At 40.4% G+C, this 21,847-nt stretch overlaps 1 protein-coding gene across 4 annotated transcripts in view; it reads left to right on the top strand.

Moving 5' to 3' along the window:
* otud7b (OTU deubiquitinase 7B) overlaps positions 1-19,685 on the top strand; it is a 32,466-nt gene extending 12,781 nt beyond the window's left edge. Inside the window, exons 2-12 of one of the 4 annotated variants that reach the window (XM_029505174.1) lie at positions 5,270-5,507; positions 6,136-6,306; positions 6,534-6,761; positions 7,407-7,508; positions 7,938-8,065; positions 9,315-9,421; positions 9,844-9,971; positions 10,424-10,573; positions 11,400-11,517; positions 13,337-13,415; positions 14,463-19,685. In XM_029505174.1, the coding sequence (XP_029361034.1) occupies positions 5,423-5,507; positions 6,136-6,306; positions 6,534-6,761; positions 7,407-7,508; positions 7,938-8,065; positions 9,315-9,421; positions 9,844-9,971; positions 10,424-10,573; positions 11,400-11,517; positions 13,337-13,415; positions 14,463-15,947 (2,781 nt within the window). In that variant the 5' untranslated portion in view covers positions 5,270-5,422 and the 3' untranslated portion in view covers positions 15,948-19,685. Of the gene's footprint in view, positions 1-5,269; positions 5,508-6,135; positions 6,307-6,530; positions 6,762-7,406; positions 7,509-7,937; positions 8,066-9,314; positions 9,422-9,843; positions 9,972-10,423; positions 10,574-11,399; positions 11,518-13,336; positions 13,416-14,462 lie in introns of those variants that run through there. The other 3 variants (XM_029505172.1, XM_029505175.1, XM_029505173.1) reach the window with 3 other exon arrangements.
* The last annotated feature ends 2,162 nt before the right edge of the window (positions 19,686-21,847 follow it).

Here is a 21,847-nt window from a genome sequence, read left to right as displayed (position 1 = left end):
GGCTGATATCAACCCACTAGAAAAACACAGCTAAGTCCTGTCTGGACTTAACAACAACAAGGAGGATGAAAACAATAACAGAAATGCTTTCATAAAAGGAAAGCAATTAAGAGTGCTTCATATATATATATATAAATGTAGAATCACAGGGCTGAATAAATACAAAGTAGTCTGAAAGTAAGTTGATTTTGAGCTTGTTTCTTGAGCTTCTATAAACTCTGATAATCAGCCAATTGTTTCATTCCATTTATTATAAACACATCTAATGAATGTACAGTGATTCAGATGGCTGGAATCAGTTTAACTTTTAGCAGATGATATTTAAAATGTGTTCTGGATATATTACTGTTAGTTTCCAGTCGCTGTTTCACCATTTGGCTCGTGATTTGCTTTTTTTTTTTACTTTAGGTAGCTGAACCATTTAGTCTGTGTTTGACTTGTGCCAGGTTAGAGATTCAGGCTTGTAGAACCCTTTCAGATTCTAACTCAAAAAGTAAACCTTTAATCCTGTTATTGTAAAGATGAACCAAACCCTTAAACTCCTTAAGTTCCCCCGCTCATTGATGAAGAGTAGGAAACAAAGCTTATGTATCCCATAAGTGGAGTATGAGAAACATTTCCTTCAAAAACAATTGAAAGGCTACCAAAGCAAACAGTGTTCCCAGTCCCAGCAGTCAACTGACCGTCTCAGCCCACCAAGGGCTGACACAGTGGGCTGTGATGACCTCCCTGTCTCCCTCTGTGATCCAAGCCATTCTCCCAACCCTCAGCTCAGCACCCACGTGTTGTCAGCAGCTCCTGTTATGTAAGCCCCCCCCTGCCAGACAAAAGCTCATCCATCCCAGACACAAATCACTGACTGCCCCACGTTGGCTGCAGCGCTGATAATGCTAGCCAGAAAACCACACAGGGTCTTTCTTCAATAGTTGTTTTTATTTATTTATTTTTTTTTTTTTTTTTTTATTGTTGTTGTTGTTTTTTTTGCTGTTGTTGTTGACTGGAAAGTTTAAATATTTGGCCACAACAAATGCATGAAATATGATTTAGGTGTACCATGCGATCTTCTTGTATCATTGCTTTTGAGATAATTGACACTCAAGTGTGAAGAACGTCGGATTCACAGCAATTTTCATGCAAATATTTTGCAGAAAAAAACTATTTGTACTTTGCAATTATTTTGGACATTTCAGTATGCAATTGTGTTGGTCAAGCAAACATTGTCCTTTAGGTCTGAGAAATTATTTATAGTCTGTGGCATCTCCGCATGCTGCAGTGCCAACAATACATAATAGTTTTGTTGGCAATTTGGATATTGCACGCCATATTGCAGTCTGGATTATATTCTAATGCATTGCCACAGTTTATTAAAATTGATTAACTGGTGTGTTGCTGGTTTTCTTATTCTTAGTCTTAGGTATTTTGTTTTGCTGCTGCTTTAAAAATGCTGTCCTTGTGACTGACTATATTATGTGCTCTTGCATCTCATCCAATGAATAAATAAATAATAAATGTCTCTTCTATCAGGCATACAAATCAAATGAAACAGTTAAAAAGATTTTATGATATTGTGGCATAACACCGGGGGTTTTGTGGAACTCCGATACAAGCTTTTTGTTGAGGATGATTGTTTCAGCCTTTCTGAAGGCCGGCCATGTGACATTACCTCAGATGCATCACAGTGGGCTCACAGGAATGGCTGATGTTACAGACCCGGAGAAACAACAGCCAGCCTTTTGTTGATCCGTGTCGGTACGTTATGTCCATAGCCCTTCAATTTATTGCCCTTTTCACCAGTTAATTTTTTTTTGTCAGGCTGTCAGCGCCTTGTGTTGTCAGTTGACACGCAACTATTTGCAGTCAAACAACACAGCAGATTAATTAAACCAGATTAGATTAGAGACTAGATTGGCTTCAGGGTTTGCTGTTAAGTGCGCAAAACTGTTGCTGGATTCTGCTGAAACCATTGGAGTTCCTATGATTACATATTGATGCTGCTTTGATCTGTCTGCATTATAAACATGGTTTTAATTTTTTAGTTACTTTAAATTGATATGGTTTAGAACTAATATTTGTTTTTGTTTTTTCTTTTTTTTATCCAAGGGGAAACAGTAGATCTGTATCACTTATGCCTTATTTTTTATTTGACTCATGTCAGAAGTTCATACCTTGCTGTCTTTAGAGCCTCGTGTCGCTGTCAAACTAGAATTTCATCACGTAATTACTGATTATCAAAAAGATTAATTGCACTTTTCCAAGCTCTCTGCATGATGAAGCTCCTTGTGCACCTTCTCTTTCACGTTTTTCCTCAAAGTATTTGTTAAAAAAGTTAAAAGTCATTCAACTTTATCAGCCAAATATTGATATGCCCAAAAACAACCTGCATTCAGAACAATGGTCAAAAAGGTCACATGACATACACTGACCCTTTAGATCTGAATGTGACAATAGCTCTGTGTCCCTGAAAAAGAAAGAAAACAAAACAGGTTCCTCATTCATTTTAATCAGCCCACTGAGTGCAGTGGTGTTCAGTGGTGGATTTAGGTCATTACTATACCAAAAGTTCACCCTGGCTCCGACTGTGATGTTTGTATGGCTGACTATCGTCATGACTGATTCATCTTCCAGGGATTATTTCCTCTTAATGGATTAATCAGTCTGTTTATAAAATATGAAAATGTCTCAGCTCTTAAGCTGACATAAAAAATAACTTTCCATCCTCTGTGCTTTATGTTAAAACCTGAGATAAAAAGCAGTGTGGCCTTTTTTTTTTGTTGTTGTTGTTGTTGTTGTTGTTGTTGCTAAGAAGCAACCAAACACCTCAGCCATACGTTGGTTTTGATGTGAAGTTAACATTTTCATACTATTTCAATGTATCAGATAATGGTTTAAAGAAACAGAGATCAGATAAGGAAAGAACTTCAAGTAAACTGGATTTCCAAGAAGCTTATAATCTGCTGTCGAAGTCATACAAATCTCCAGGTGTGCAGCGGTTTTACACCAAAGTCCCCCTTTTCAGTTTATGTGGTTGGATTGTGGAGAGAGAATGCAAATGACATCAGGAATTTTTTTTCAACTAGGTTTTCAGAACGCTCCTGTTTAAACGTGAGGCGCTCCAAGAGAAGATGCAGCCTGTCTGAAACACCGGTGCTGAATTTATTTTATTTTTATTTAATTTAATTTTTTTGGCTTAAATCTCACTGGTACCTATAGCAACGCTCTATCGTCGCCAAAGCCTCTGGTGTGTGTGTGTGTGTGTGTGTGTGTGTTCTGGTTTTTGTTTTTATTATTGTTATTGCAGTGCTTCTCCTAACACAATCTAACCCACTTCTCTTTGTGCAAAACTGAATGCGGTTGAAATCTGTTTTTATGCCCTGTGGTTTGAAATAGTTAACTGGCCTCTATCTCACATCCCTTTAGTCGTGCGTATGTAATCAGTGGACCTGAACATAACAGAATTGAAAGACTGCAAGAATGTTAGAAGACCCTGCAGGGGAGACTGATGAATGCCCAGCTTCGCAGAGAATGCTCTAGAAATAATCTGCTGGCTGAGAAAGGCCTTTTGTACTGAAGTCTGTTCCTGCCCCGTGTGCCTGCTTGGCTTTTAATAATGATGGAGAAACTGAGGGAGGAAGGGAAAGCATGTAGCAAGAAGACCGATGGTGAGGTGTAAGAAGAGTAAACCCGTGACTCATCAGGCACAGTGGAAAAGAGTTCACTGAGTCAGAGATGAAGCAGGAACATTGGATGGTGGATGAGCCATGGGACGGATGGGAATAGATGACTGTAGGTAGATTTAGAAACAGTCTCAACTTTCTGAACTTCAGTGCAGCTTAATGGCTTGATTGTGTTATAGTTGTGTGCAGCAATTAAAATACCCATAGATTATTGGCACATGTTGAAAGGCAGTTCCATATATTCTACAGTACAAATAATTAACCAAACTTAGGATACTGTTGCTTAAACATGCTTCTATAGTTGCAGCCCTAAAATGAAAGATTTAAAATGTGCTTTTCACTTGCATTGATCAGTATTGATCATTTACCACGTGTCTTAGATGTTTACAGTATAATAATTCAGCAGGGCGCTGTGGGAGGACCACTATTACAGGACAAGGCTTGAACATGTCAAGATGTACTTCTGCTGTGAAGTACGTAAAAGCCTAAATTTTTACCAGGAAAGATATTCTGTACGTACACTCAGAATATCTTTCCTGGTAAAATGGGGGCTTTTAGGTTCAGTGTGGAAGCCTAAAGTACACCTTTTGAGCCAGGGCCGCTTTGATTCATCCCTTTTGTCTGGCATCGATCGCTCTGTACATCCGTTGTGTCACCGCCCCATTGATACAGGCTCTTTTCTTTTCCTGTCTGTCTTGATGATGCTTCCATATTGATTTTGGTGCCCAACTGATGAATCCTTTAGATCTTCCATTGAAATTTGAAGAGTAAAATTGCCGACTTGATATCAAAAGGGGGCCTCTCCAAAGACATACAATCCCCATGTACCACACAAATTTGCCTGTAACATGTATGATATCCAGGCACATTTTCTAACTAACCTATTAAAATGAAACATTTCTTTACTTTATTTATATGTTGAAATGAACAAAATTTCCAATTTTAACAGCACAAAAATGGCAGCTATTATCAGTATTGATCCAGAGTGAAAGCAGAGCATGTCTTGGCTGCTTATTGAACACTTGACACACATGACTTTCTTTCTCTTATGCTCAAGTTAAATGTTTTTTGCTCGTGAGCTGTTGCTATTCCAGGCAAATAATTGTTGGTTTGCATGTTCACTACATCATATGTGAAGATGTCATTGAAACATTCACTGGTCTTGAGTCCAGGTTTGAGAATCACAATGAATCCTGACTTAAGTGATGACGTTTGACAGCTTTTCTGAACTCACACCAGCTAATTATGGGTGTGAAACCACGCTGTGTAGTTACTCACCTGACATCTTGATTTACTTTCATTTGGTTTCAATAAAAATTCTAGCACGCCTTTGTGAAACACAACAGCTGCTGTCTTGGCTGGGACAAGTCACTGTAAAGGTGTCAAGCTCAAAAGCAACTGGGCCACAACAGGCTTGTATTTGAAAAAGGGGTTAAGCAGGGTCATCTAATCACCCGCTCATTCAGTTTAAACATTCAAACTTAGACTCTTTTCATCCATCGCTTTGCTTGAGCTAATCTTTTTGGAGAATGTTTAACTTGTAATGAGCTCATGGCTGTAAATGTCATCCTTTTCTATCTGTACCTTGTTTTCAGGTGTGGCTCGTAGAGGATCGCTCCCCTGTCCCCCTCTTCCCTGGATGCCCATTTGGTTTTCCTTTTTTGGTTTTTTCCCCTCTTTTTTTCCCCACCTTTAAGTTTTTTTTTTCTATACGGAAGAAACCCACCAACTTGTGAATTCATGATCACATGACCGTGGATATGGACGCAGTCTTGTCCGACTTTGTCCGTTCTACTGGAGCTGAACCAGGATTGGCCAGAGACCTGCTAGAGGGTGAGTCACAGAGTACTGAGTGACAAAATAAAGAAATAAGTAAATATTTTCCTAATCGTGTTGTAGTAGTATATTAGCGAGATGACTGACACATTGTCCACACAATACTTACAAACTTGTAGCTGTCAGTGCAGAAGTGATAAACTTTCAGTCATTATCAAATCAAGTTAAAGTTAAAAAGAAGCTTGCTTTTACCAAAACTTTGATCTGCTCTGTATTTATACTTTAATTAGATCTTTCTAAGTTTCATGTTATTTAACAGCAGCCAAACTGACTGCTGTCCAGCCAGTGCTTCTGGCTTGTTACTGTTAATTAGACTATCATACACTAACAGAGGGAAAGGTATAGCCAGAGTCAACAGGGCTCCTGTTGCCTAGCAGCAACACAAGTTGCAGATAAGAATATGGGTTAAAAATGTAACGCAATGCAGTGAACAGCAGCGAGCCAGCGAGCTGAGACGTGCTCCAAATTCTGATATTTGCCCAAGCAAAGGAATGTGCCAATGGCCTTTAAATAAGATAAGACAGCCAATGGTTGAATCTTCTCTTGGTAAATATTTAAACTCAGTAAACATGTTGTCACACTGGATGTTTTTTCTCACCCAGATGATCCCTCTCTGTGTCTGTAGGCAAGAACTGGGATTTCACTGCTGCACTCAGTGACTTTGAGCAGCTTCGGCAGGTGCATGCTGGGAACCTGACGTATCCGTTCACAGAGGAGAGGACATATCTGGCTCCTGAAAAGGACATGGCCAGGGTAGGACGGCCCATGCTCCACCGACAAGATGAGGTGGTGCAGGGTAAGGCCACTGGCATGTGAGGCGTTTTGGAGGACACACTCAGACAGACAGCTACCATCCAGTGATAACATACATGTGCTCCATTTGTAGGCACAAAAAGTAAAGATTTTCCATTTGTGATGCCTGCAGTTATTGACGGCTAACCTGTAATATGAATTTGAATGAATTGAATTTTTCTTCTTAATTAACGGCATCTCTCTTTGTCCTCTCTTGTTTTCCTTCAGCAGCCACAGAGAAGCGCCTGTCTAGGGGTATTTCCCATGCCAGTTCAACCATTGTATCTTTGGCCCGCTCCCACGTCTCATGCACCGGCGGTAGCAGCAGCGAGCCACTTCTGGACACGCCCCTGTGCACTTTCCAACTACCAGACCTCACCGTTTACCAAGATGATTTCCGTGGCTTCATCGAGAGGGATCTTATTGAGCAGTCGATGATGGTGGCCTTGGAGCACGCTGGTGAGAAAAACTGGATGTTAGCCGACTTTACAGACTTTACACTCATCACAAAGCCTCACTGTGCATGTAGCCACAGAGCTACATCATGGAAATTTTACAGTTTTGAAACCAAACACAACAATCCCATCAACACCAACAGGGTATATTGCCAAAATACATAAACTGGAAACATTATAACACCCCAGAGACCTAACATACTTTCTACAGCAGTGTTGCGTATAACATTACATCACTGTAGAGTAGAGTAGAGAATATTGTGTGTAATGTTCTATGTAGTCCAGCCTAATCACCACTTTAAACCATGAAAAACACAAAAAATTAAACATTATTAACTCCCTATGGATGTAATGAATCTGAGTGACTATAAAAAGAATTTTTTGTACATTTATTTTTAAATTGAATAGTTTAAATCTAAAGTTAGATCATTATTTAGAGAAAAGGTTATTATGGAATTACATTTATTTCATCCTCTCAAGCCCTTTGACTTGTGTATATATAAGTGTAAAAGATGCAACATAAATAAATGTACAAGTGGTAGTTAGTAGTACAACAGATGTACAACAGAAATAGCCTGAGTCTCATAGTATCAATGTGTCATATTGGAAATGCAAACAAATGAGTTCGGATTGTCCCATCTTCCTGCAGGACGACTGAATTGGTGGACAAAAGTTGTCCCAGACTGTCAGAGTCTGCTGCCACTGGCCACAAGCGGAGATGGAAACTGCCTGTTGCACGCGGCTTCACTGGGTGAGTGTCACAGACACACAGAGCTTTCCAACAAGACTTCAATAGCATGCAGGTTCACGCTCTATTAGCATTCATTAAAAGCGATCATTGTTAGCTTCAGCAGTAATTGTGTTTTACAGTGTTGCAGTGCGCATTCACTTAGCTTTTGTGGCCCACATAGGAGCCTTAGTCCAGGATATTAATATTGCTAATGTGCAGGCATTTTTCCAGACTTTGCAATGGATCTGTTGCAAAGTGGATGTAAGTAGATGGAGATGTCTACACTTGTTTTTTTTTTTAGAAATATAATAAAAGCAGAAATCTCCAACAAATTCAATTTGTAATTTTTGGGGTCTATAGATAATTTCTTTAATACATGTTAGCACTGAAATCATTATTGTTAAAATTTTGTTGATATGTTATATGTCCTAATTTTGTCTCCCAATGCAGGTATGTGGGGCTTTCATGACCGTGACTTGATGCTGCGTAAGTCCCTGTATGCACTAATGGATCATGGGCTGGAGAGAGAGGCCCTGAAGAGAAGATGGAGGTGGCAGCAGACCCAGCAGAACAAAGAGGTCTGTTATACAGGCTGAACATTTCTCTAAGTTCATCATTCTGTGGTGACTGCATGAGGACAATAGTTGTCTAAAACATGGCAAATCTTTTGGTTGGATGCCTTTGAGCGCATGGAAAAAAAAACCCAGGTAGAATGACGTAAAGGATTTTGTATGATTCTATGCCAGATGTTGCACAGCAGCCTGCAGATGCTCGCACAGCTACATGAAAGCATTTGATATGTCCAAAGCACATAGTTCATTGTGCCAACAGGATACAATTTGGATTCTGTTGACTTCATACAATGGTCAGCTATTTCCAGTAAATGTATATAATAATCTAAGCCTAGACTTATGGTACAGGGTAAATTGATAATTTCATAGCATTGGCATATTTTTGATCTTCACATCCCAATAATGTGCATTAAAACCAGTAATGGCCACTTTATTTTTTCTTACATCCTTCCTGCATACATCCACATTTATTGCATTTATTAGCATCATAAAAAGTTACATTAAGGGCAGAACTGCTGAGTTGCATTGCTTTAGACTGTTAAAGTTAGTTAGGTATTAATTTGTCTTTCTCATTTGCTATCAGTTTTTTACACCCTTGCAGCCTCGACAACATCATATCAAATGCAAGCAGTACTTTAAAGATAGTTTTATCATTGCCCTATTTTTTTAACTATAATATCTGTAAGCACTGGTATCTTTACCTACTATTGACACTCTTTGTTTTCCCTCAGTTGTGTATACACTGCACTTTACTTTCTGCAAAGGTTAAAAAAAAAGACTTTGTCCTGTGAAAGAAAGTGTAACAGCACATTAATAATGTCTTCTGAGGTGGCTACTGAGAAAATGCAGAGACCCACAGAGGAGCCTCATGAATGATGGCCTCATGTTTAGCCATCGTTCAGTAGTTAACTCTGAGCTGCCCTTAATCAAATCCCATGAACCAAATCGTTGTAGTGGAGCTGGTCAGTGGGCAGCAGAAGAGAACTGTGATTCCACTGGGAACCTTTCCTGTGTGAATGTGCTACATAAGAACAGGTGAAGGAGATCAAGGAGAGAAAAGCAGTTTGATGATACTAAAATTGATGACTGTTCTGTTGCTACTTTGTGAACGACACAGGATTGTAAAAGCTCCAGTTAAATTGTCAGCATGTAACCTTGTGGTAAGACACCATTACATCACTGCATGCTTTCATGACATTTGACTCTCCCCGTCTAAATGTTTGTGTGTGTGTGTCTGTCCTTCGTTTTTCCTCAGTCTGGTCTGGTCTACACGGAGGAGGAGTGGCAGAAAGAGTGGAATGAACTGTTGAAGTTAGCCTCCAGTGAGCCCAGAATACACTACAGCACCAACGGCACCAACGGGTAAGGTCCGGCTCGGACAATGCAGGGACTGTTAACCCACCACATACTTAGTCAGGCTCATGTTTTTATTCATGAACAAACAAACTGTGCTCACAATCAGAATTGAGTGGCTAGCTCTCATTTGAGTCCATCTAGCTATTTATTGTCACAAATACAAATGTACAAATACTTAAGTGTTGCGCTGACATTTAACTTGTTTTTGTAACACCACTTTAATTGCAGATGTATCTTAATGATATTTATAGTTGTATGAATTTAGTTTTTCTGGGCCACCAAAAAACTCAGTTTTTTTCACTCCTCAGGAATTCACTAAATAGACATAAAATTGTCTGTTTGAGACTTTGATTATATTTGGTTTTGCAACAGTATAAACATTTTTGTCTGTGTAAACCAAAAACCGTGTTGTTGTGTTTGTTCTTCAGGGCGGAGTCCTCAGATGAACCAGTTTATGAGAGTTTAGAGGAGTTTCATGTCTTCGTCCTGGCTCATGTTCTCAGAAGGCCCATAGTGGTGGTGGCTGACACCATGCTGAGGGATTCTGGAGGGGAGGGTAACTACCTACATTACCATTACCCACAATGAGCTGCATTTCACCACGTCTTTCATGAGCCGACAATATAATTCCCCAAAAAGTTTTTGAAAGAATAATATTTAACTCAGGAATTACTGGCTGACTGGCAAATGCCTTAATAGGTTGACTCCAGTCGCACCTTGTAATTGGTTTTATTCTGTGGCAACTCTGCAGATATGATTTATATTTAAGGTTTGATATCAGTGATGAAGTCATTCTTATGAAGGAGTAATTGTAACCAGCCATCATCTAAGTTAAAAATCAGAAAACAATACAAATGGACCTCCAACATAGAGGGAAATTTAGATTTACTGAAGTGTTTTGAAGCCCATCTGGACTCTTAGCTCGACTACATCTACTTTATCAACCTGGAAACAGTGCTGAAGTCATTCTCTCCAGATGTTAAATGACCTTTTTCTTCTCTTCCCTAGCTTTTGCTCCCATCCCTTTCGGAGGCATATACCTACCGCTGGAAGTGCCAGCTGCCAAGTGCCATCGCTCACCCCTGGTCCTGGCATATGACCAGGCACATTTTTCTGCCCTGGTCTCCATGGAGCAGAAGGACAGCTCTAAAGAGCAGGGTAATGGTCTGCATTCTGCATTCATCTTTATTATCATGCCAGGTTATCATTTCTTGCCAGCCTCCCTGCTAAACAGCTGACATTTCATATCAATTTATTGCAACACAACAATTTTGCCTGTATCACTCTTTCATCGATTCCTGCCAAGATTTGCTAAAAAATAAAAATCCAGAAGTCCTTTACATGGTTGAGAGGCAGAGTTGTCAAGTAAACACTGCAAACCACTTTCTCTCTTTATGGTGTGGTGCCTTAGCTTGATGAGGCAGTCTTTTTTTAATGTTGACCTCAGTGGTTTATCCAGGAATGGTGACTAATAGCAACTGTTTATATCTAATGATCCCTGTAAATCAGCACCAAGTAGGCAAATGAGCACCTGTTGAATAATAACTTACTGAATTTTCAATTGCTGCACTACTACTAATTCAAAGTGGATTGAAATAACATTTGTCTTAATGCTGTTTCTTACTTTTTTTATATATATATATATATATATATATATATAAAAAAATGCAAGAAACAAATATCAGAAGATTTGCAAACAATATTGGTCACATCCTGCAGGTTAAATGTTAAAATGGATCTTGAAAGAATGAGTTGGGCCATGCATTGTCATCCCTGGAATGTCAGATCTGCTGCCTTGACCTTCCCCCGCCTCAAGCTTTATTGCACCGTTTTTCTACCCTGACTTTTTCCTGTTATCTATACATAGAAGGTGTTGTGCTAAATCAATTAATCGATTGCGCTTCTGTCTGTAGGCAGTCCAGAATTTTGGATTAAAAGGATTTGTGTTTTTTCTAAAATGTCTTTTTGGCCCCATCTCTGCCAGCAGTTGTGATCCCTCTCACTGACTCCGAGCACAAAATGCTGCCTCTGCACTTTGCTGTGGATCCTGGGAAAGACTGGGAGTGGGGCAAGGACGACACAGACAACGTGATGCTGGCAAGGTAGGGTCTTTATAAAAGAATCTCTTTGTTTTTTTTCTGTGCTTACCCAAAGAGTCATAAATGCTACAACTAAAACCAAGACTGACTCTTGCATGTGCACACTCTCACGGACATCAGAGTGTCAATGTGCAGGGATTGACCCCTGACTCCAGATTAACGACACTCACTGCCAGTGACAATAAGATTAGCTGTAAATACCTTCTATGAATGGAGCAAGGGAAGAAGTGCCAAAATAGCAGCACGGTAAAAATAATCCTCCACTTTATTTACGTCATCTGACGACATTGTAGCTGCCTTTTTTTTTTTTTTTTTTTTTTATGAAATGGTGGCCAGATATGAAAATACATGAATGGTTATTAACATCGTTTAGAAAAAGTTCTTCAAGTTAAAAGGCTATTGAAGAATGAGAATGCACCAGGAGGCGGTCGTTCAGTGTCCCATTCAGAGCCTAAATACCAGTTGTTAAGCAGACATATGGAAAGCTAATATTTCATTTTGTTAAAATGGACGAGGATTATCAGCCTATATATAGATAGAGACCTTTACTATTAGGCCAGGCAACCCATTAGTCTATATATACTGTACCACAATAGATGTACGTTTTAGTGCAGTGTGTCTTATGTTTTACAATTCAAGAAATGCTAAATGGATTTCACTGGTGTGCTTCTGTTGATGGCAACTGTGCCAAACATATTATTACAGTATGTTTCTAATTTCATTTTCATTAATATTCTTAATTATCAGTAAGGAAACATTCAACATCAAACAGTTTTTTTCACATTCAAAAACACATTGAATATAAAGATATAACTTGACAAGAAACAGCATTCATTTTTGATGTCCAGAGGTCAGGATTGAATTCTGAATAAACCAAATAAAGTGCTGCTATCGTTCTCTACCACAAGAATCTTGTTTGCCAGTGTGGCTGAAAGTGCTCGGCTGGAAGTTTAAGATTTTGGCTTCATGTACACTTTGTGGGATGGTGCTGTTCAAATGGTGGAAGTGTTTTTTGTGTTTCCTGTCTTTGTTGGCACAGGTCACTTGCCTATCTTGCAGCGGATAACGCTTCGCTGTTTATCCAGCTTTAGAAATCTGAACCATTTCCAAATCACTGACCTCTCTCTGACTCAATTTCCATTTCTTGTACAGACATATAACTCTTTTCGTGTTGTCTGAGGGCTTTTTCCCCTGTTCCTCTGGCCATGTACACATGAAGATGAACCCTCAACTTGTCAGTGTTATTGTGGAAATGTTGGCATTTTTATAATTACTTTGGTTTGTTTCTCACCCAGCCCTACTACCCCATCATTTTCATCCATTTTTTGTGGCTTCATGTTTTCGTTTTTGTTTTATTTTTTTCCTTTTACCGTGGCATTATTACGCCCAAAGTCAACCACAACGCTCCACCTGTGACCTAACAGAGACCAACAAGGCAAACAATTAAAATACAAATAACCAGGAGAACAAATGACGACTGGAGTGCATAAATTCAAAACAGCAAACCAAAAAAACAAAACCACAGAACCCCGGCTGGAGGCCTCTGCCACCTCGTATACCAGAGCTTTTAAACTGCTCTTTCTCAGGCCAGGTCTATCAGATGGACACATATTCATGAACAGCCTGGGCAGAGATACAGCAGAGGGGCACCAAGAAGATGTGCTGCTTTAGCAGTGATACGGTTAAAATCTAGCTTATAAATATTGTCTCGAGCTACTGTCCAACAGCAAGAATACTGTTATATTTTCAACATGCAATAATATTATCCTCTGCCTAATGGTCTGTGATTTCAGTTGTCTCTGTTTTTCCCTTCTCTTTCCAGCGTGGCTCTTTCTTTAGAGGCCAAGCTCCAGATGTTACACAGCTACATGACAGTCGCATGGCTGCCGCTGCCCTGTGAGGTAAGGATCAAAGTCCACGCATTCAGCATTCACATTCATTTAACTCAGCAAGGTCTATAAAATGGCCTCAGACAACCAATTTGCCATATGTTTTATGCCACTTCCTGTTTTGTTTTTGTTTTTTTGTTTTTTTAATTGCTCAGGATACAAGTGATTAAAAACATCTCAAATATCTTTTTCAGTTAACCATGAATGTCGGTCGAGTATTCCGAAGAATCATTTAATTTATTACCACTTGAGTAGAGTTTAAGGTTACAAAGAAACCCCACCTTGTAAAATTCTAATCAGATTGATGCCAGAATAGTTGTGTAACAGCCTCTTGTGATTAGTGTTAATATTGCATGCTTTCCCCTTTTTCAATGAGACCAGACTGATTTACAAACCGTCTATGAAAACAAACCACTGGGTCGTTCGGGTCATAGCCACACCACACAAACACAGTGACAAAGCGCCTCTTGTGTGCTACATGTTAACATCCCAGAGCTTGACGGAAGACGTTTTGAGCAATTTTACGATTGAGCTGATGGCAGTGCAGGAATCCCTGTATTAAAATGTGATTGAAAGGGATTTATTTTGTTGAGTGATACTACCACTGGATACCTGTGTGATGGTTCTCACTGCTTAAAGACAGGCCCAATGTGGCTGATCATCGTTTGAGATCGGAATGCTGCATCACTATGTAGGTCATTCCATTTCCAACTGCAGCCGTTTTTATTTTACTGTGTTTTTAGATATGAAAAGGCCTCTGGAAACTTTGCCGCTTTTTCTGCATTGGTCTGCAGAAAAAAAAAGAAAGAAAGAAACAACCATATGAATCACTCTTTTCACATCCTCTGTCTTGATTCTTCCCACACCTGAGGGGCATGACTCTGTTCTGAGCTAATTCTTTCTGAGCGTTGTTAGGAGAGTGAAACTGAGGGAAACTGAACATCTAGGCTTAATTTCCTATGAATATTACATTTTCTTTAGTTTTCCATGTAAATTGATCAGCACATTAAACAGCATACACAGTATTTTTCCAGCTTGTGTTCCTTTGTTTCCTTGCAGCAAGCCCCGCTGGCCCAGCCCGAGTCTCCCACAGCATCAGCAGGAGAGGAAGCCCGAACGCCGCCTGATTCAGGAGAGTCAGACAAGGAGTCGGTCAGCAGCAGCTCTAATGGCAATGGCGACACAACCACAGGATCAGCGGTGAACGGAGGCGGGTCCTCGGCCAAGACCAGCTCCTCTTCCTCCTCTAGTTCCTCCAGCAGTGGCTCAGCAGCGACAGGAACAGCAGGGAAGGACAAAACAAAGAAGGAGAAAGACAAGGAGAAAGACAAGAAGAGGGCAGATTCTGTTGCCAATAAGCTCGGCAGTTTTGGCAAGAGCCTGGGCAGCAAGCTGAAGAAAAACGTGGGCGGACTGATGACAGGAAAGAACGCTGGAGCTGGAGGTGCCAAGCCGGAGGGTGGGGAGAAGAAAAAGGGCTCATTTAGGGGGAGGAAGGGAAGCAAGGACAGCTCTCCCTCAGCCCACGCCTCAGAAGATTCTGGAAAAGGCTCCCCCTCCTCAGGAAGTGAACGTCTCCACGGAACAGGAAGCAGTATGAGCAGCAGTGGTGGGAGCAGCACTGAGAGCGAGACCTATAAGTACAGTGCAGATGTCAAGGTCAGCCTGGGCATTCTGCGATCCGCCATGCAAGGTGAGAGGAAATTCATCTTCGCCAGCCTCCTCACCACCAGCAACCGGCAGCCCTTTCAGGAGGAGATGATCCAGCGCTACCTAGCCGATGCAGAGGAGCGCTTTCGGGCCGAGCAGGAACAACAGCGTCGTGATGCAGAAAGGAAGGGCATCACTAATGGCATCCAGCCACCTAAGAAGGAGGTGGTTGTTGGTACGGAGCTGAGTTACCGGCCGTACGAGGCCAAGGAGGAGCTGTCAGAGAACTCATCACCTTCCTTTAACCACCTCAAGTCCACTCCTCTGAGCCCTTCTATGTACTCTGGTGTGGTGCCCATCCCCCGACCCTCCTTCATCGATCAGCCTCCCGCTGCAGCTCCCCTCACTCAGCACCTTCATATGCACAGCTACATGGACAATCGGCGCCAACTCGCCGGTGGTTCCCCGGTAACTTCCTACCCAGGGCTCCCCTCGTACGCCACCCTTCCCCGACACTGCCCCACAACACAAGGTCCCTCCCACCCCCAGTACAATAGCCCACAAGGCCCCTCCTCCCTAAGTCCCTCTCGCCTTGCACCCTCATACCCCCCGGAGTTCGATCCGCCAGACTATCCTGGGTCTGAACCCTCCGGCGGTAGCTACTCCAACGGTTTCCGGGACATACGCTCCAATCTAGATTCTCGGAGCGGGCAGCCACCAGTCAGGCACTACTCGCTGGGCAGTGCCGGTGGTTTGGCCAGTCTGCAGTCCAGCCGCTGTCGGACACCCAGCTGCACGTACTACGGACACCCAGAGACGGGCAACTACTGCTCCTACTGCTACCGGGAAGAGCTGAAGAAGAGGGAGACAGAAACAGCCATCCACAGGTTCTGAGTGGACCGTGCTACGGCTTGAATTTGACGAGTGGCCTTTTAAGTTAAAAATAAATAAATAAAAAAACAACAGTTGGGGCGTATCAGCCTCTGAATGGACAAGAGAAAGGCACCCACCTCCCTCCTGTTCTTAGCTGTGTCACTTCCTGTTGAGCCACATCAGGGAGTGACGGTGTCAACATGGCTACAGAATAAATAGGGTGGTTTTCGACTGCTGGGGTCACGAACGACCAGAGCATTAACTTACTGCACTTCTGTTACATTTTGCTGTGGCTCTTATGCAGGTGTTTTGTGTGTGTGTGTGTGTGTGTGTGTGTGTGTGTGTGCGCGCGCGCGCGCGCGTGTGCGTGTATGAGTTGCAGGCTCTCTTCCTTTATCAGAGTTAAACACCTTGCTGTTGTCTCCTCCTAGTGGAGAGAATGTATGTGGTAGGCGCCATACAGAACGCTCATCAACACACGTAACGTACGTGCACAGAAACACATTAAATCAGACACACACTTCTACATACAAATGGATGCAAGCACAAATAGAAAAGTTATGAGTGTCTCCACTCCATTGGTGGTCTTTGACAATGTTTGGATTTGTTAATTAAGGGATGTTCAAGAATTTTGAAGTCACATCCTGTTTGGGTGATTTCAGTGTTATACAGATTTTACACTACTGTTACTAGATGCTTGCGTCATATGTACCTCGGGAAACAGCAGAGTTAATCCTTGTCGAATGGCTTTCTCGTCAGTTATCATTTGCATGATGCAAATTGCAACTACCGTGCAATGCTCATGACTAAAGTTTTCTGTGGGCTGCTGTGGTGCTAATGTTCCAGAATGCAAACACACAACTGTCCATGCATTTAACACAATTGCTGTGCACTATAATTTGTATATTTGGGGAAACAAACTCTACATTTTTGTCCAGTTCATAAAAGTGTAAATTTAATTTTGAAGATGGCAACTAAGAGCAAGTGGGCACATAATCAACCAGGCATTGCTGAACAAAAACAACAGACCGACGTAAGACTTTGGTAAAACACTGTTCCCAGAACCTGATCCAGAGTATTTCTGGCCTTTGTTGAAATATGTGTTCTTCTTGGTTGGGTCTTCCTTCTTTCTGTACAGCGGATGGTGTTGATGCATTTGATTACTGTGGCCAACCCAGACATGCAATACTACACATACAAAAAAAAAACAAACCAAAATGTTCCATCTAGCACAGCAGATTTTGGAGACACCTGTCAAAAGAGAAATTTACTGTTTAAACAACATTGTGAAAACACAACATAATTCACACAGAGATAAAAGGTTTGTTGGTTTTGTTGTTGGAGTCAATTAACAAATGTGTTATTGAACAAGCCCCAAAAAGTCTAAAACAGTGAGGTTGTCTCCAGTTTCTGTTGGCACAATGCAAAGTGACACATCCACTTCTGTTGGAAATTGGTTGAAAACACATTGACATTGCACTGAGAAATTTTGATAAGAAGTAATGGCTCTGAAAGTCACTGTTTTGAAATGACAAACCCTCAGCGCTCTGACGGGTCGCAAATGTGAAACATTATCTCATGATCACGCAGAAAGTCAACTTAGTCATACATCCACGGTGTCCTAACTAATAAGGCACCTTAGTGCTTATTGGTTTGGAGTTCTACTGAAGGCGGTTTCTTAATTTCTGGCATTAATCCCGCCATGACGTTATCTCTTTTTGCACAAATTCAAGCACTTTTCCTGATGTCCGTAGATACAAAGTGTTTTGCTGTTTTTTGAAGTGGCCTGACTGTTTGTCCTTTGTTCATCTCTGCAGACACTGCCACCTCTGTCATAGGAAATCAGGGGCACAGGCCTGAAGATTCAGCTACTGTAGAGCTGCAGCATTTCAATGCCAGCGTCACCATCTAACTCACTTTCCCAGTTGCCTTTTTCAGCGTCTGTCCTCATGGCAACACAATCCTGTGTGTACGCTGTAGGAGATGAACATCAAATATCTAGCTGCTTGCTTCTTTGCCTGCAGTTTTTACGACTACTGCCCCCTAAATTCAGCATGGTTATGTTTTCTTTTCTTATTTAAGATGAAGCTAATTAAATAATTCCATTGTTTTAAGTTACACACACAGTATCAACTAGTTGATACCAGCTTAATTTCTTTCTGTAGAAATGTCGAAATGACTACTTAAATACTTAAATTTGGTGTTATTCCCGCTGTAATAAGTCATGACGACGAATCCCTCATTGGGTAGTGTGACAGTAGTTTGGCATGAAGTCTCAAAGAAAAGCACAAAGTAGAATGCAATTCACTGCCTTGCCCAGTTGAGGTCCCCCTTGGTTTGGTTTTCCTTTCACTCAGTATTTGGAGCTTTAGCCCGACATCCAACTATGAACAAAAATAACCAAAACGCTGGAGGAGTAACATCCAGTAGTGCTAATTCAACACTATGTAACACAACATTACAGTGTTTTCCAACCTCTGCAGATGCTGTTGGAGGAAGGAGAGAGGGTTTTTTTTTTTTTTTTTTTTCAAACGGCTATAAAACACTTAAATGACACTATTTCCCATGAAAACATTAGCCGTGTTTGTGTTGACATGTGTTCATGCACCAGAGCATTTAAAATTCAGAATAGATGTATCAAATGTTCCCTAACTGTGGGAAGGTGATGCCTGTTTTTAAAGATGTGTATGTGTGCAAACTCTTTCCCTCCCTCCAAAGTAATGATTAGCTTACAAAACCATTTCTTATTTTATTACTATCATTATCCTTTTTCTTTTTTTTTTTCACAGAGAAAATAATGCCTCAGAAACATGTAAAACATCAGACTTTACAGGCTGCAAACACTTTTTGTATTTAAGATAAAAACAATGAGAGGTTGTATAAATATGTTCCATGTTATTTTTCTAAGCCCAAAGTTTTTCAGTGTTTTTAAAATGGTAAGAATGTATATTGTTGGATACTAAAAGAGGTATGGATGATAAGCTTGTAAGAGCCCGGGTTTGAGGTACAAAATGTTGTTGACATTTTGGCTGTCGAAGGCGACTCCCAGATGAGCCACTTAATACTCGAGGCTCTATCACTGCAAACCAATGTCCTCAACGCTGACCTAACGAGATACCATTTGAGAATATCTATTTTTAGTGAGATTTTTTTTTTTTTTTTTTTTTTTTTTGTTTCCTTGTGGAATGTTTAATTGAGACAGTTTAGGATGTTCTTTCTCACATGGCTAATTGTTCAGCAGTCTGACTTTTATTTGTGTTATGCTTTTCTTTGATTTATACTTTTTTTTTTTCCCTAAGACACCAATACATGCCATGCAAAAACACGACAGTGACATTCTTGTTGACCCAGCTTGTTTCCTCCAAACCAGAAGAGAAATGGCTCAGAATTAACTTTGTGACACAGTTGACCCAATTTATTTTTATATACTGTACAACACTGTCGTTTCTGTGTGACCAGAATATCCATCATCAGTCACATTAACATGGAATACTTTGAGTTGCATGGGACTGGAACTGTTGCATGTAAATGGCACTCCATTTTACCAAATTTGTGCATTATTTTAACTTGATTTCAGTTGTCCTGGTATTTTGATCTGTTTTTATTTTTCATAATTTTAATGTTTTGTTTTTGAGATGCAAATCTCCTGAGGCTGTGTGACAGTGCAATCCAGATAGAAAGAACATCAGATGTTATGTTATTTTTTTTCTTTCTTTCTTTCTTTTTTTTGCACCGTTTGAATAAATTCTCATTGTATTTCAAGAATATTATGATTCATCTCACTTTTGTCTTTCATATGGAAATAAAAACCTCTTATTTTTTTAGTCCTGACGGTTACATCTCCAAAGATGCTAAAGATTGTTTTACACATTTTTAATTTGAGCTTTATATATTTAGACAGACTCAGCTGTGAAACACTTTTAAATTAGAGCTAAAAAAAAAATGAAATGGTACAAAAATGGGCTGATATCAAACCAAATAAGCAGCAGGTACAATCACTTGTCGCAACGCTGATTAGAAGGGCAGTAAATTATTCATCTTGGCCTTTTAAAGCACTTGTTGGTGTGAAACAGAAAAAATCTGTTCAGTCTGGCACTCAATCTCCACCACTTCTAGGTTTGCTGTTGTATATCTGTTAAGGTTCAGATAAAAGTGAATTTCCTTAACTATTAAATTAACCCTAAACTGTAATATTATCAGCATTTGCTGTCAAAAGGAGGTTCAGATTCATTGTAAACTGAAACAGATTTAGGTCCAATCGATAAGAGGAAAAACAGAGCACAGCCACACACTCTATTCTTATATTTAGTTTTATTCCGACTGTCTTACTTTAACCTTATTGCATTATACATCATTGAATAACTCCAGCTCAGATGATGCAAGGTCCTGTGTCTGCGACTGTTTTATGTATTAGAGAAACTGGAGACCCTTATGTAATATTGAACAGTTTCCCATGTGGCAAAAAATCCAGACCTCTCTATTATAGTTCACAGGGACGGCGTCTCCCCACCTGTTCAACACGACAGACAACCACTCAGGACTTCTCAAACTTCCCCTGGCCTCGCTGGAAACAAATTCCAATTCTGAATTGGCCTCCTGTGTTTGACTGGAATTTCTGGTCCCGGTGCTTTCTGTCCATGAATTTGAACGAGAGAGAAGAGGAGCCAGTCCCCACACAGACCTGCTGAAGGATCCGAAAAAGGTATTGCTGACCAAAAACAGGCTCTAGTTGATAATTGAACAAGATTACTGTCTTTTTCAGACTTTTTCAGAAGGTCAAGAGTTGAATGGTTTTATGGATGCTGGCTCTGCTGCTGGTTTAATTTAAACCCCCAAAAAGAAGTTGCCTGAATACAAAGTCAGCCAAAGACAAAATTCTCTCATTCATTACAGAGATGATGTCCACAACTGAAGTACTTTCCTCAAACTGAAATCATTGCTTTCTTGGAAACAGCCTTTTTTCAAAATACCCTAACCCTAACCCTTAACTAGGTTAAAACCAGCAAACAAGAAATACAACAGAGTCAAGATAAAAACAACAGGAATGATAAAAGTGGCCATTTCCACAGGATACATCAGCTATTTAGCGGTTTGAATGCTGGAATATAAAAATAATGAAACCAGATTCTCCTGGACCAGCTACGGCAGTAAAATGTTTGGCCAAGGTATGGAATCCACTGCCCTGATACAGGACCTCCAGACTCACAGAGACAGAAAAGCAGCTGTGGTGGGTCTTTTTGGTTGTGTTTTTTTATATCTATGTGGCCTTTCTGTTGTGTAGTTTTGTCTTTTTCTGTAGTTTTACGTCTCTGGATGTGCATTTTGTGTCCCCTTTGAGGTCATTTTTGCCTCTCTCTCTCTCTACTTGTTTTGCATCCCGTGTTTTCACGTTGCTCTTTGTTTTGTGACTCCTTAGCATCCCTCTGTTGCCACGTTGTGTGTATTTCTGTTCATTTTGTGTTCATTCAACTGGCCTTCATGACTCAAACACCCCACATGCTGTCATCAGTCACTTCAGGCCTCTTGGGTTGTGCCTGGTAGGATATTTTATTGTGTCCCATCATGTTTACACTTTAATACTTGAATAAATCCAACAATGATAAATGATCACACATCATTACGACTACTTTTCCTCTCTCTGCTGTTTTAGTTTGGATGCAGAGCTTCTATCTGCGCTTGAGTGTTTTATTTATTTTGTTTATACCGTTGATCCCAGTGGAGAGCCATGGTGCGTTCAAAGAGTGAAGGGAAACTCGGAATCTCTGCCCAACTTTCTACACCAACTTCTACTTGTTCAAACAAAACTTTGTCTGTCCGGTAATTTACTCCAGATCTCTCTGGCCCTTTAAGAATCAGCTTTTCTTCAATTGGCTTTCTAACTTCTTTTTTTTAATTATTATTATTTTACATTTCTTTCACTA

The sequence above is a fragment of the Echeneis naucrates genome, chromosome 6 (assembly GCF_900963305.1).
Source record: "Echeneis naucrates chromosome 6, fEcheNa1.1, whole genome shotgun sequence".
Taxonomy (NCBI): domain Eukaryota; kingdom Metazoa; phylum Chordata; class Actinopteri; order Carangiformes; family Echeneidae; genus Echeneis; species Echeneis naucrates.
The sequence above is the reverse complement of the archived record's forward strand: the minus strand, read 5'-3'. Positions and strand labels throughout refer to the sequence as shown.